Consider the following 14,135-nt stretch of genomic DNA (forward strand, 5'->3'; position numbering starts at 1 on the left):
GAGAGAGAGAGAGAGAGAGAGAGAGAGAGAGAGAGAGAGAGAGAGAGAGAGACACGCCGGGGGGGAGGGGGAGGACGAGGAAGAGAGAGGGAGAGAGACAGATAGACAGATAGACGGAGGGAGAGACCCTCCCCCCACTCGACCCCGAGTCTGCCAACTCGAACATTACTATACGCCCTCCGCGATCCAAGAGGAGGAGAGCATCGAGACTACCGCCTTCCTCCTACGTTTTCTCGTCTCTCGCTCTATCTCTCTCGCCGCCTTTTTACTCCACCTACCTCTTTCTCGCGCGCTCTCGCTCCTATCTACCTCGTACGCCCGCTCCTAATCTCTCCTTCCTCTCCCTGCCGCCCTGCCCAGCTTTCTCTGCGCGCTTCTCTTCTGCCCCTATCTCCGCAACCCCCTCCCCTCCCCCCCCCTAGTGGCGGCGCCGTCGTTGCATTTCCGCTTTAACGTCGGGCTAACTCGAGGCGCCCGGCGCGCAAACGCCGCCGACAAACGCGTTTTCACTCCGCGCCGATGAAATGGCGGACGACAGAGCGTTCTCCACCCTGGAGGACCGCGTCCGAGACGTCCTCGCGGAGTCGCGCCGGGCTCTCGCCCGTTGGACATTTTCCAGCGACACCACCGGACCACCCAACACTTTTACCGGCGTAACCTGACATTTCAGCTGCCGCACGACCGGTTTATCGGGCACGCCGATTCAAATCATTGAACGGAAAATTTGCAGATTGACACAGAACATTTTTCCACTTTAGATCTTTGCTCTCACATGCGCAAAGCGACTTCTCGATCCTTACGAAGTTCGAACTGAGAACGCACGGCTTGGCTTGGACATGGAGGATCAAATTGGGCTCTTATTTCCCAAGGGATTGTTTCGAGCCCTTTATCTATAGGTCAAATTAGTAAAGAATAGAACAAAATGTTTTCAAAGATTCCTTAAGCAGTCATTCGGAAACAAAATGATGAGAATGCTAGAAAAGTATAGGGCGTTTAAGGGTGAAGTGAAACCTGAACGACTCCTCGCACGTAACGATTAAAGTGTAACTCCAACAGGAAATGCCGAGACACGGGGAATTGGTTTTTGTCGCGCAGATGGACACTTTCCTTGTCTTTCCTCTCTCGTTATCGTCAAAACGTTATTGCCGGTAGTTACGCGTCTCTCCGACCGCGGATTTCAATTATTGGTGCAATTGCGGACGATCGTAACGACTCCCGATTCCTGTCCCTCACAGTCCTGGGTCTAATTATCTAACGACACTAACCGCGTTCCTGCACGCAAACCGTTTGCAAATGTTATGGAAATAATCTCACGCTATTGACTACTCAGATTTCTCAAGTGCAAAAGCGGGATGTCATCAACGGATTCTAGAAAATATTCCCTCCTTTTTAAATAAATACCGCACGCTGACGAGCGTGTGCCATTTCACGACTGTTTTTTTGAATACGCAGGAGAGCAAAATTATAATTTCAAATTTAGTTATTACGCTTCATTTACCGAGTAATTTGCTAATGTAAAAGTTAATATGTAAACTTTCGCTTAACATAAACTTTTTAATTTTAAATAAACTACATTTCGCATAAAGAATTGTTGACACTCGCGTGCGTGTGCGATTGCAAATTTGTAGCTGGAAAATAGCCGGGCGCTTTAAAAATCGAACGTCCCCGCGGGGCATTTATCGTCTGAATTTTGTGTGTGCGTTTCTCTTCTCGCATGCATATAATTAAATACAAAATCGATGTAATTGAAAATGTGTCAGCGACTCGTCTCCGGGATCTCTCGAGGTCGTTGTTTACGCCGCGACGGACGTTGTTACCGCGCTCTCCCCGAATCCCGAATATTAATACTCGGGCGCATCGGCCTCTACCTGCCGCGCGCACATGACGGATATTTACGCGAATGCATTCGTAGAATTGCGCCGGCGGGCGAATTTAGCGGGACATCGGGGGAAGAAACATCGTTTCCACCGCACGTAAATGACTGGCATAATAACGGTAATACACGTCGGGGCATTATCTGCACGCGCTCGCATTTTTGCGGGCAGACAGGTTCCTCCGGTCTCCCGCGATTCCTCCGAGCGGCGGGCGGCGTGGCCGCGTCTCGCCGCAGCCACGCGATGACCCGCGCTTTTCGAGGCCGCGCTGCGCCAAGTATCGAGTCATCGCCGCGAGACGGAAGGCGATACTAATCTCGACGCGGTTATCGAATCCGATACGCAGGCCGGGGCGATTTCAATGAGATCTCATTGTGCGCCGAACGTTCGCGCCCGACGTGCGGCGCGCTCGCGGATCGCGCGGCCTGGCGTGATGCGCCGGCATCAAAGGTGTACTGTTACTCGCGGATGTGCAACGGGCCCGCCGCTATTAGTACGGTAATATCACGGAGAGAGAGAGGGCCCGACGTTATTGTCAGGTACATCGCGGGGAGATGCTTTTCAAGCGGAAGAATACGGCTTAACATTCCGATGGCGCGGGTAGGAACGCGAACGCACAATTTTTACGCCGTCCGCGGAGAGGCGCATTATGAATTATTCTCGCGATCCTCGCCGGACGAGTCGTCGGAGTCGCGCGAGAGTGCCGTCCTTTTAAAACGGAAACGCGTTTAAAGCTGGGCTGTAACGGCGCGTACCGGCCATCGCGCGCGTCGACGGAACCCCGGGTTTCTCGGTTTTCTATCGTCGCCCGCGAGATATCCGCACGACCGCGATTCAACCGCGTAATTACGATTCCGCGGTAATCGATGCACTTTCCCTCGTCAATCAGCGCGCCGCCGGCCGGCGATTTGTATTGAGATACAGCTTCAGCCGTCATTCCCCGTTTCGTCACGGCCACGCGGCACGTATTATATTTTTCTCTCTTTCCCCCCCCCCCCCCGTCGTAAACGATATCCCGCACGATATGGCGTAATTAGGCAAGTCGATCGAATTGCGTAACTTGCTTAATGATAGTGAAACCGCGATATCGCGTTTTATTGTTATCGTAATTTGTGTATAACGGCGACAATTGTATCGCTCGCATCTCCCGTTTCCCCACTTCGCGTGATTTAGTATCCGAAGCTTCAAAATTGAATCCTTTTTACAATGTTACATCGTCTGTTTGCGTCCTCCTGCACTTTAATCCGTGATTAACAGCGGTTGCTTTGCGCTAGCGCGCACTGAGTGCACAGCAAGGCTTGTTCGCAGTCAATTTTTATATTTAAGGATCGTCTTAAATATCTTTTGAAATATATTTCTTCGCCAGTACGGATCGTTGTAAAAATACGATATTTGTAAGTACAACTGCTTTCTATGCCGACGTGTGCGCTGCAGAAGACTGCTTACCTTCGATGGGTCCTGCTGTTGGACCAAACGTTCCCTAAGCAACTGCAGCTGCAGGATCATCTCGGAGAGCCGGCGCTCCTTCTCGACGAAAGTGTCGGCGCAGAGGATCCTTTGAAAGGCCGCCACACCGTCTTGATCTACGTGCGTCTCCGTGGTTGGTATCCTTCCGGCATCCGGAGGTGTGAGTACGACGTTATTCGCCACGGTGGTGGTTGTCGTGCTTCCACTGCAACTGCAACACATGCGATTCAATCTCGATCAGTCTCGTCCAAGAGAGATGAACGGCGGAGACAGAATAGAAAAGTACAATTGTACAACAGGTACGATAAATGCATAAGGAAACATATACGGATTCCAGAGAAAATAGATCTTGTATCTATATCCTATATTTTCGTACTCGTCAATTGAGCAATTACCAATTAGCATCGAGAAAACAATTCGCCAATACTTAAAGTTACCAACGGCAGATAGAAATCGGAAGGGAGAAAAACAAACTTGTGGTTTTAATTTTCCTAACGCGAAATAGAAGCCGATTCTTGCGTCTACGTCAATCATCGATAATAAATAGTCGTCCATTATCGGCAATCTTGATTAACAACTTTGTAACTGATTGTGAATAATAAATTATTACTGCACGCGTCAATTGAACGAGCGTTGCAATTTTTCTTTCCACGCGAAAAAGAGAAAGGAATAGATATCGGTCGGGAATATCCGTCGATGGCAAAGACGTTCCTGGAACGCCGGGTGAGAAGGAGAAAGATAGCCTCCAGCGCATTAGGTTGAAACCAGATGGTAGGTGGTCGCGTACGCGATGCTGGAAGCCAGGTGAATAATAAATGAGTCGCGGCCGCGCAATCACGACAGGGCGAGTGTTTGCGTCCGTGATGGGGTACCCCGGTGCCATCAATTCTCCCCCGGCCCTCGAGCACCCGCCCAGAACCGGCCTCGAGATTCTGCTCCTTTATGTCGGAGAAAATGGTCCGCGAATAAGTGATACAGGTCGCATTGTGCGACGCTTGGGAGACCACCGGTCGGACAAAGGCCTGCGCGAGCGAGAAAGACGAGGGTGACGATGTTGACAATGAGGAAGCTTACGCTGCGAAAAATATAGGCCAGCATCGTCCGCCGCCGCTTCTTCGTAACACGTTACAGGGTCAACGATTAAAGTTACATTACGGTGTACGCGAATGACATGCGGCACAAGCGCTTAAACCGCCCCGAGTACGTCAAGTCACGCGCGTACGTAGCTTTTCCTCTGGTTTGTACAACAGGCAACCGTCGTTTATCTCATATTTTCAGATTTTCAACGTCAGCTTGACTGTCTCAATTGTTCCAGAGCAGTAGATACGCTCTGGTTAAAAGTCAGAGTGTTCTAATATCATGTCATTTTATACGCCTTCTTCGATACGAGAGAACGAACCGTGCCGCGTATTTTAGGGCGGAAAAATGTATAAGATACAAAATAAAATATTTTTCTACTCGCGCACAGCTTCGGACTCGCGAAATATAAATCACGGATTCGCAGTCTATTTAACTTCGCTGCTAAAGTTAAACGGACTATGATATTTGAATATTTCCCGAGTGTCTAAGTCTATCTTGTTCAGTCGGCAGCCAGCGAAAGTGTGCATCCGGTATCGCGAAAGGCCTTAATTTCGCGCGAACTTTCTTTAGCGTGATAATGATGGCGTGGGCTCGGCGACAGATTTCGTTCGCGCTCAACGGTTTTAAAAATAAGAAGCACTGCCTCCTGTTATTATTATCGCGCGCTAAGATATTCGAAGGGTTTAATTTCATGTGCGAGCCAAGATAAATGGTCGCCTCGTCTCTTTTGTGCTACTCTCTGCGTACACAACTCGCTCTTGTCTACGCGGGCCAACGGACGAGAGAACGTATGATAAATTGATGGCATATGGATCGTAGATGAAATCAATGAGAATAAAGGGATCTTTTCGCATTTTTTCTTTTTCATCATCATCAGAGACTCGCGCGCAGGATCGTCGTGGAAGACCCCTTGTATTTATAGTGTAGCGTTTCATCAAAACTACAGCTGATATTTAAATAGTTTTGTTAATTAGACGTCAGTTAATTAAGTGTAACGATCGATGTCATCAATTTGTTACTAACCCATTATCTTGAAATATAAAAACTGCCAAGCTGTTTACGCGTCTATCAATCGTTTATCTCTGGCTTCTACCGCGAGATAGAAGCGTCTATGACTTGGCGAACTGTCGGGTAAAATTAGCAAATTTAATAACGCAACTGCCATATCTCTAAATTCGTATTTGTTAAAAGGATTATCCCATATTTTTGTGACTCAAGTCGACCATTTGAATAGCGTTACGCTATTTTAGCTGACCGTCGACAAAAATTTTTGCTGACGTCGTTAATCCCTGCGGCATCAGAAATATCATTTTTACGTATCGGAGTTATCGCCGGTCCATAATGCAGCGGTTATTCCACGAGTTTTTATCCAATACCCACTATATTTAGAATAGTCGAGAGCTAATGTATATGCCCGATATTTTCGTCCATCCTATAACTCTACTCGCTAGTCACTCGCATCTCCGAATACCCGTGCGCGCTCATAATACGATTCGCGCGCGATACGTCAGTAGTGCATATATGATGCACGGATCCGAGACGTTTTATGTAACAATGTTGTTACAGTCGTTTGTACGTCCTGCGGGATGTCCATGTGCGAATTTGCACAAATTCGAAGTAGCTCGGAGCCGCGCCGAGTCTTCTAATCCTTGAGAAACATCGGAATTACTTCCGCGAACGAATTGAATTGTTAATCTTGTCGATAAGAATAAATTGGTAGAATTATCCTGGCCGTGAATTTAAGCACGTACGCGCTCGCTAGTAAATGTTATTCCGATGCTGCACCGTGATAACGATTTGGTGAGTATTGGCCGCGTATATTTTTAAATCGAATCCATGCTATTTCGATGTACGCGAAGTCAAATTGAACGTGCTCCAAAAAGAAGGTGTACGTCAACGTAAGTGCACGTTGTACTGTTGGCTGAATTTTTGAAGAATCTTGGCCAGCCGTCCGTTCGATGTGGGCAGCAGACTGGCACAGTTCTGCGCTACCGCTTCTCCGCGCTGCCAAGTTCACTCGTTTACTTTCAATGACTCCACGTCAATGTAGAGACATTGCGTTACACATCTAGCTCGAGGGATGAGACTTTTTGCAGAGATTTCTGCTATTCTATTGTTGCCCGCACGCCGTATAATTTTGCCAGGTGCTATTTCGCGCGAGTCCGTTGTTGTCGTAACGGCGGACTGGACATGCGACTCGCTGTACTTTTTGTGTCAATAATAACGAGTTTTATGATTGGAAAAAGATAAGACAGAGACCAGACAGAGGAAATTCATAACAATTTGATCACGATTGTGCCACGTTTGCATAAACGCTTCGTCAGCAATTCCTAACTTTAATATCACTCGATCAACATGATGCGCGTCATAGTGTACTGCGGAATAATAACATGGAAACGCTAAAGTGTAATTTTATGGTATTATAATAGCGCTATCGTACCATCTTATATGACGCAAAATCGTAATTAGTCACGTGTAAACCTAGTTTATACTCGATATTCTCGCCTTTGTGTGAACAATTTACAGAATGGAGAAAAAAATTATGCAAACACGAATGAATTCATTTCAGAGCTGATTATCTAGAGCGATTATTATTGACGCACAATAATCGTTTCAAAAAGTATATATCAGTTATGTAAATATCGCTGTCCCACGGATTATCTCACGGAAATGTATCATACACGAAATTGAAAATCGCAAGTTGTTATATTGTTGCAGAATTACAACAAAAACTAAGCCTCTATCAAGGGAGGGTGTGCTAACCGATCAACAATTAGTACGGATTATAATTATGGGAATGGACATAGTTCAGTAAAATAACAGAATGCCTTTCCGCGCGAGCGCAACTCAAGCAGAGGCATAATTATTAAGAATGTGAGTATAAATTAGTGCTTATCTACTCAAGTTTGGATAATCTTTCAGCAGCTATGTTACAAGATTAGATTATATTGTAGATTGATGCATTACAGAAAGCTGTAACACAATAAAATTCTCAATTAACTTAAAAGCATTTCAGAGTATGTTACATCGAAATTGAAAGTAAATTTTGGAAATCTCTCATTTTGCAATAATTGTTTCGAGTTATCTTTTGTGCTATACTTTCCGTTCTTGGGTTACTGCTCATTGTCAACTGACTGTACGGTAATAGAGATTCGTTTCAAGAGACCGCTAGGTTGGCCTTATGGTTTCGGGACAATAGTCTCTTTTAGGCCCCGCCCGATCGTTAGTTGCGTGTTACTATATCCGAGATACCGGGCCTTGAGAATGTTGAGGCAAGAAACGACACAGTGGTCTTTTCTTTCAGAAAACAAAATTATAGCTGCCGCCTTAATTTCCGGCGATAACATCGGATGATGGAGAACGTGAAATATCACATCGTAAGCTGCGCTCGAAGAATATCGATAACGTTACGAGCTAAATTCTAAAGTTCCCCTTCCTAAGAATTCCATTTGAGCACCCGGCTTTCATGGGAAAAAAGCTTTTTTATAAAACCTAAATTTATTTAACTAAAACTACATTGAAGTTGCCCAAATAAAACTTGCTACGTTTCGAAACGCTGCAAGCACTACAAGCTCTATAAGCGGAAAATGTTATTGTCATTATGTGCAATAACTATATCATGTTAATTTGTCTGGCATTGATAAACAACAATTCATAATTGCGTTCGCCTATTAACTCCTCGTTATACAATCAAGTTTAAATTCAAATACGTATTTGTATACGCTTCGATTACAGTCGGCGTTAAATTGCGAAAGCAAAAATTACAGGCATTCGTAATAAAGTTGCAAAAAGCCACATCCGCCTCTGATTTACCATTATATTATATTAATCAGTTATGTAAAGTGGGAGAGATACGATAACCTCGGCGACACGGTGGCGCATTATGAGGCAGATATTGCAACAGAGTAGTGCACTGTTACAATGTCGATCGAACACGGTATCGAATAATTAACATACACAAGTTGCGTAAGAATCGCCTATCGAGATACGTTGCACGGATTACACGAATCGTAACGTAGTCTAAATAATCCGGAAAATTGGAAGGAGTTCTCAAACGGCACGCTGCTCTTATTTCCTGTTATTTGCAGGATATTTCCTGACCGAGTCAATGGCAATCAGATCGATATTAAACGGAGGAGGGTTCAAAATGACAATTATAAAGGCCGGGCGTGAAGAACACCGAAACTTCAAAAGTAGCTGCGATCTTGCCTTTCGTACTCAATGGAATAAAAATGAATGTGAAAACATCAAATGATATTTCTACGTAAACTTGATTCAATCATAACAGCGTACCACAGTAATGCAAATGCAAATCACCCTGGGAGTTGTGGGAGGTAGAAGTCCAAGAATGCGAATTGATCAACAACAGTAGTTAAATGACGTATAACACAATCGTGTGTAATAATCACAAAATCGCACAGATCAACTAGCAAGTTTTATAAAACACTCATGATTCGGTATTAATTGAATAATATCGTACCGTAATACAATGACGAGACACACAAGTAAGTCGACTAGCAAACAGTAGACAACGTATTGAGATCGTTTCCCGAGAATGGCATTGGCATTCCTCAGATACACGTTTATAAACAGTGCCTAATATTGTAAGTCTATGTAAGTCAAATATCTAGGTATCGTTAAATTTATGCTTCAAATTTGGATATCATTCATTCACTAGGCGTACACAACTTTGTTATAAATCTTCAACAACGAGGATATCTTTTTGACAAGCGCTAGATTTTAATAAAATAGAAAATTATTAACAAATACGTGAATTATTCGCGTTTACTTTTCAAAATATGATGAAAGAGCTAGAAATGCGCGAAGTTTGAATACGACTCGAATTAATTTGAACTTGTTAATTTGAATTTTTATAATTTAAATTTTAACTATTAAAATTTTTCAAGTCTAAATGATTGAAATATGAATCATATATATTATCAATCTTATAAAATCATACTTCCCGTTAATCAACAAAATAGTACATGTTAATAGTACACCCAGTAGGTGCATTCAGTGCAACAACCGCTCACTGAGCGATCAAGTAACTAGAATGTGATCAGTTTTTACTTTTGGATTCAAACCAAAGAGTATTATTGATAATAAAATAACGAAATATAGATATTATTTTACTTCAATTACTACGTGTATAATCGGATACTACATTAGAGCAATTTAATAATTTATCTATGATTTTTCGCCTGATTGTTTCAGTTACAACGGCATTATAATAAGGTATATTTTATTAATTTTATATTAAGTATTTAAATATTTACCTTAAAATAAATTGATATTATCAATCAATATTATTTTTCCACATCAAAATATTCTCATTATCTACGAGTTAAAATTCTGTAATAATAATTATATTGTTAATTAAAAATTATATTTCAACAATTCAATTCGCTTCGATTCGAATGAAACTGTGTCGATTCAGTTTGATTCGGGAAAAGAAATAAAATTCGATTAGATTGAACATGAAAAAATCCTTGACTCGCACACGTCTAAGAAGAGCTATCGAATCTACTTTCTTCCTCCGTTTATCATTTGATGATCAGACAATGAAGTCTTTTTAGATTGTCTCATTCAGACAATATAAAATAGAAAGAAATAAAGTTTCGGCCGTCCTAGTCCTTTAGCTCAATATTTGATATCACCTGGACTAACCTATGTGCATTGTGACCGGTTGGCGTGGAAGAGAGAGGCGGCGACGTCCGCCTGGTATTGGTAGTATCATCCTGGATAGACAGGGATTCGCTGTTCATCTTGCACGTTAGTCTTTTGAGAACGTCGTCCATGGATCTTTTACTGCCTGCAGTGGTGGTACCACTGCCGTTATTGTTGTTGTTATTGTTGTTGTTCTGCGTGACGGTATTGTTGTTATTGTTGTGATGGGGATGAGGGTAATAGGGGTCAACGGAGAGGAGGGTGGGTGGCGAGCCGCACTCCGAGGAGCTCGCCGGTTCCAGTGCACCGCCCGACGACGACGACGTGTTCGTATGGTGATGATGATGATGGTGATGGTGGTGATGGTGATGATGAGGGTGGTACGGTGCGATGGTCTCTTGGCTCGACAGGAACAGCAGCCTCTGTCGCTTGGCCGTCCGCAAGGAATTCAACGAGGGCGACGGCGAGTCGCGTAGATCCGGCTCGCTTGTAGTCGCCGGCGACGAACAGCCGGACGACTCGCACTCGCCGCCTCTCTGATGGGAATAGCACTCCTCGATGTCGACGGGGGTGGCGGCACCCTCCTCACCGACGACGGCTGCCTCGCCACCGGAACCGGCCACCGGCGAGGTAGTGTCCTCCTCCTCTTCGTTGGCGCCTGCCACTGTACCCGTACCGCCCCCGCCCTCCGATAGCTTCGTTGGTGGCGACTTCCTCTTTGAGGACATCCTCAGTCTGCAACACAAGCGTAACGGGGGACTGCTGAGTATTTTTTGGTCTTTTTGCTTTCTCTTTTTTTTTTCTTGCGTCGGCGTACTCAATTGGGATGTGTATCATGGAGGAAGAGCGGGGGAGGAAATCTTCTCTATGTGCTTGATGATACGGCTCGCATTTTTTTTTTCTTATCGCATCGTAAAATGATCATCTAAAATGTCGCAGAGCTCATTTATGTTATGTTGATTACTGCGGTTTATCCAGTTTCTTGGCAGCACGAAAGACTGGTAGAGGGTTCAATTTCAGCATCCTCAGGTGGAGGACTGTACGAGCGAGCGACGAAACGACGTCGCTCCTTACGTCACCCAGTCGCCCCCGGCAGGCGCGACGTCTAAACTATCTGCCATCTGGCGCGGAGTTAATTTAGACACGGACTAGCCCAAGTTCGTCCATTCATTTCCGTCTACAAATTACCAAATCTAAATCCAAATCGCGCGATCGATCGGCCGTCTGCTGGCTCGGCGGCAACGATGTCGTCGCCGATATCGGTGCGCGGACAAGTGGACGAACGTAAGTTACGTAACTGGACGCGAGGCGCGCAATTATCGGGCGGGAATTATATTGTTGCGCGGGTGCGTCGCAACGATCTCTCCATTAATCGAACGAGATCCCATTAGTCGGCTGACCGAGTACGCGGCGAAGACGAGAAAAATAAAGAAGAAGAGAGAACTACATTAGCCACGATTATCTTCCGCTGGCGAACGCGAGGTTGCGAGGTCAGGAACAAGCACGACTCGCGGTTTCGTTGATCGGCACATCCCGATGAAAAGCGAGACGAGCCTTAACCGCATTTCCGGTGACACACGCAGGCTTCGACGTTTCTCGTCTCCGAAAGTAATCTGCTGCTCGATGGAACAAGTCGATAATAACAAATTAATAAAATTAATTAACCGACTCTAATTACACGGCCTTCGAATTGATAAATAATTTGTAGCCGCTCGTTTCAACTAACGTTTTAATTTTCGATTCAACGCGGTGCACGTTGCGTCAAGCGAGCAAAAGAATGTGCATTAGTTTGCGAAAGAAAAATCGAGCATTTTATCCAATAGTGTGTCAATGATTTCCCTCATTAACACGCTTGACCTACATTTTTGAGCTGCACTATTGATATATAGAGGTAAGGCCCATTTTATATATATATATATGTCAGAGATAATGACTTTTAGACGTAAACGACTTTTCAACTGGAGGATGCGCGTTTTACATGTCCCTTTGCGTTCAAAATCGTCCTCTGCAATGTGTATAATTACAGCGGGAGATTTATTACTGCGCGTTACGCAGACATTTGTTAGTCACATAATGGAGAACGATTTACGGTGCTGAGAGAATGCCGCGCGCATATCTTCTCGGAACACGAGAGCGATGTATCATAAAGTTATGAAATATATAATGACATCGGCTGTCATCGGCCATTTCGCTTTGGGCCCCGCTAACTGTATCGCGGGGATAAAGATAATATTTATATAATGCATCATTCGAGATGTATGCAATTCTCCCCCAAGATATATGTAAATTGACCGATCAATTAATTCTTCAAGAGGCAGATTAAATACAGACTGCATCTGTGATTGTGCTGAATTAAAATGATTTAGAATTAAAAAAAACTCAGACGTCTTCAACAAAGGTATCTGAAAATGTATCCTTGGTTAATAATATTATTGAGAAGGAAGGTTTTTAACGGAATTGTTCCGAATCGCTGGCACAAAGACGGAGCTGGCTTTCGTTTCCGCGAGTCAATTTACGACAAAGATAATATTTGCGAAGATAAAGATAATATTTGTATGCGAGATGTGTTGCGTAAAGGCACCGGGGATCTGCGTGATCTTCTACCGCGATATAGATCGATCGATCGAATCTCTGCGTTTTGCTAATCTTAATATTCTTAATTAGCAACGCGATCAGTTGTATCCTCCTCAAAAACTTTGTCGTATAAAAACTCTTACGCTTTATCGGATAGATTTTGAAGGGAAAGAGACACATGTGAGAGCCAATCATCTTAGGTCGCGTGCGAAGCCGCGGGGCAGTGTAATATAATAATAAAAGTATATGAGTTATCTAGTACGAAAATAACAAATTTTTCTTCAAGAAACAACTTTTTTCGTAACTAAGTTTGGGAAATTTCCTCACATTCGAATCTCGTCATGAGATCGAATGATCGCGAAATCTTCGTGAGCGCTGCGAGTGGATCGGGGGGTGAGAAAGGACGTGCAACGTGGCGAGAATGACTACGATTCTGTTTCTTAAAATGAGTTGAATGTTTAATCGTATGTACACTATATACAGTTGAGAGTTACTTAGTGATTTGAGGTAAGCGAGTCCGTCGAGCTCTCTTGTTCGCACAAGACCGTCGGGGATGTGCCGCCCGTTGAGCCGGTGGCCGGCTACAAGCGAACGTGCACGTACAAAGTGAGAGGCCTTTGCGCAGAACGCCGATGCACTCGATTTGTGCACTTAACTTATGAGTCTGTCCCTGGGTGAGCACTAATTGTCAATGTGAGCTAACAAGCACTGAGATAGCACTTGTTCCCGTGAGCGCGAGCACGATACGTTTCGTTGTCACGCGTCGAGTGATCGCACCCCAAGAAGCGCGTTATCAAGAAGGTCAGGATTATAGCATCGGCATCTCTGGTTGTGCTCTCGATACGCATTAATGCCGCCAGCCTATTATGTGAGTCGCACGCGAAGAAAAAAAGGCATCGCCCGGACAGTGGGGGCGCCGATAATGTGGGAATGGACAAGTATTGCGTTGTGCGCTCGCTCATTGCAATTTGTGACAATGATGAACATTGTCTGCGCTGCACGCCCCCGGCGCACTTTTTGCAAGAGCGGGCTCGCGCGATATGCGCCCACGGGGCAGCAATGCACGCACTTGACGCGCATGCACACGTGCACTCGCGCGAATCGCGAGTCGCGGCGGATCGCGGGGTTCGCCGAAGACCACGTGCTCCGTTTACTACGAGTGCATGTGTCGCGAACGACCGCTACGATTACGAGCGCGAGGCATCGGCGAACGCCGCGGTTCGTCAGACTTTCCGCGCAATGCGCGCCCCGATTGTGATCGAGAGAACCCAAGAGGTTGCTCAAAATCATTTAGACCACGTCTGAAACAAGTGTACACCTATTGCCGAAAACGATAATAAATTTCTACAGCAATTATCTTTGTGTTCTACATTGTAGATCGGTACTTATTTCATTTAGAAGACCCGCCTAGTGAGAGGGAGGTCCAGGTTCAAACCTGGCTGAGGTAAATTTTTCGCGATAAATTTAAAAATT

At 44.8% G+C, this 14,135-nt stretch overlaps 1 protein-coding gene across 1 annotated transcript in view; it reads right to left on the reverse strand.

Annotated features, from left to right (window-relative positions):
* LOC105564921 (transcription factor SOX-13) overlaps positions 1–10,816 on the reverse strand; it is a 41,596-nt gene extending 30,780 nt beyond the window's left edge. The window contains exons 1-2 of the mRNA XM_012017699.1: positions 10,089–10,816; positions 3,321–3,552 (exon numbers count right to left, since the gene is read on the reverse strand). Coding sequence (XP_011873089.1) covers positions 3,321–3,552; positions 10,089–10,816 — 960 coding nt within the window. The remainder of the gene's footprint in view (positions 1–3,320; positions 3,553–10,088) is intronic.
* Between the last annotated feature and the right edge of the window lie 3,319 nt (positions 10,817–14,135).

Source organism: Vollenhovia emeryi, unplaced genomic scaffold, assembly GCF_000949405.1.
Source record: "Vollenhovia emeryi isolate VEMERY1.0 unplaced genomic scaffold, V.emery_V1.0 DF939158.1, whole genome shotgun sequence".
In the NCBI taxonomy this organism is placed as follows: domain Eukaryota; kingdom Metazoa; phylum Arthropoda; class Insecta; order Hymenoptera; family Formicidae; genus Vollenhovia; species Vollenhovia emeryi.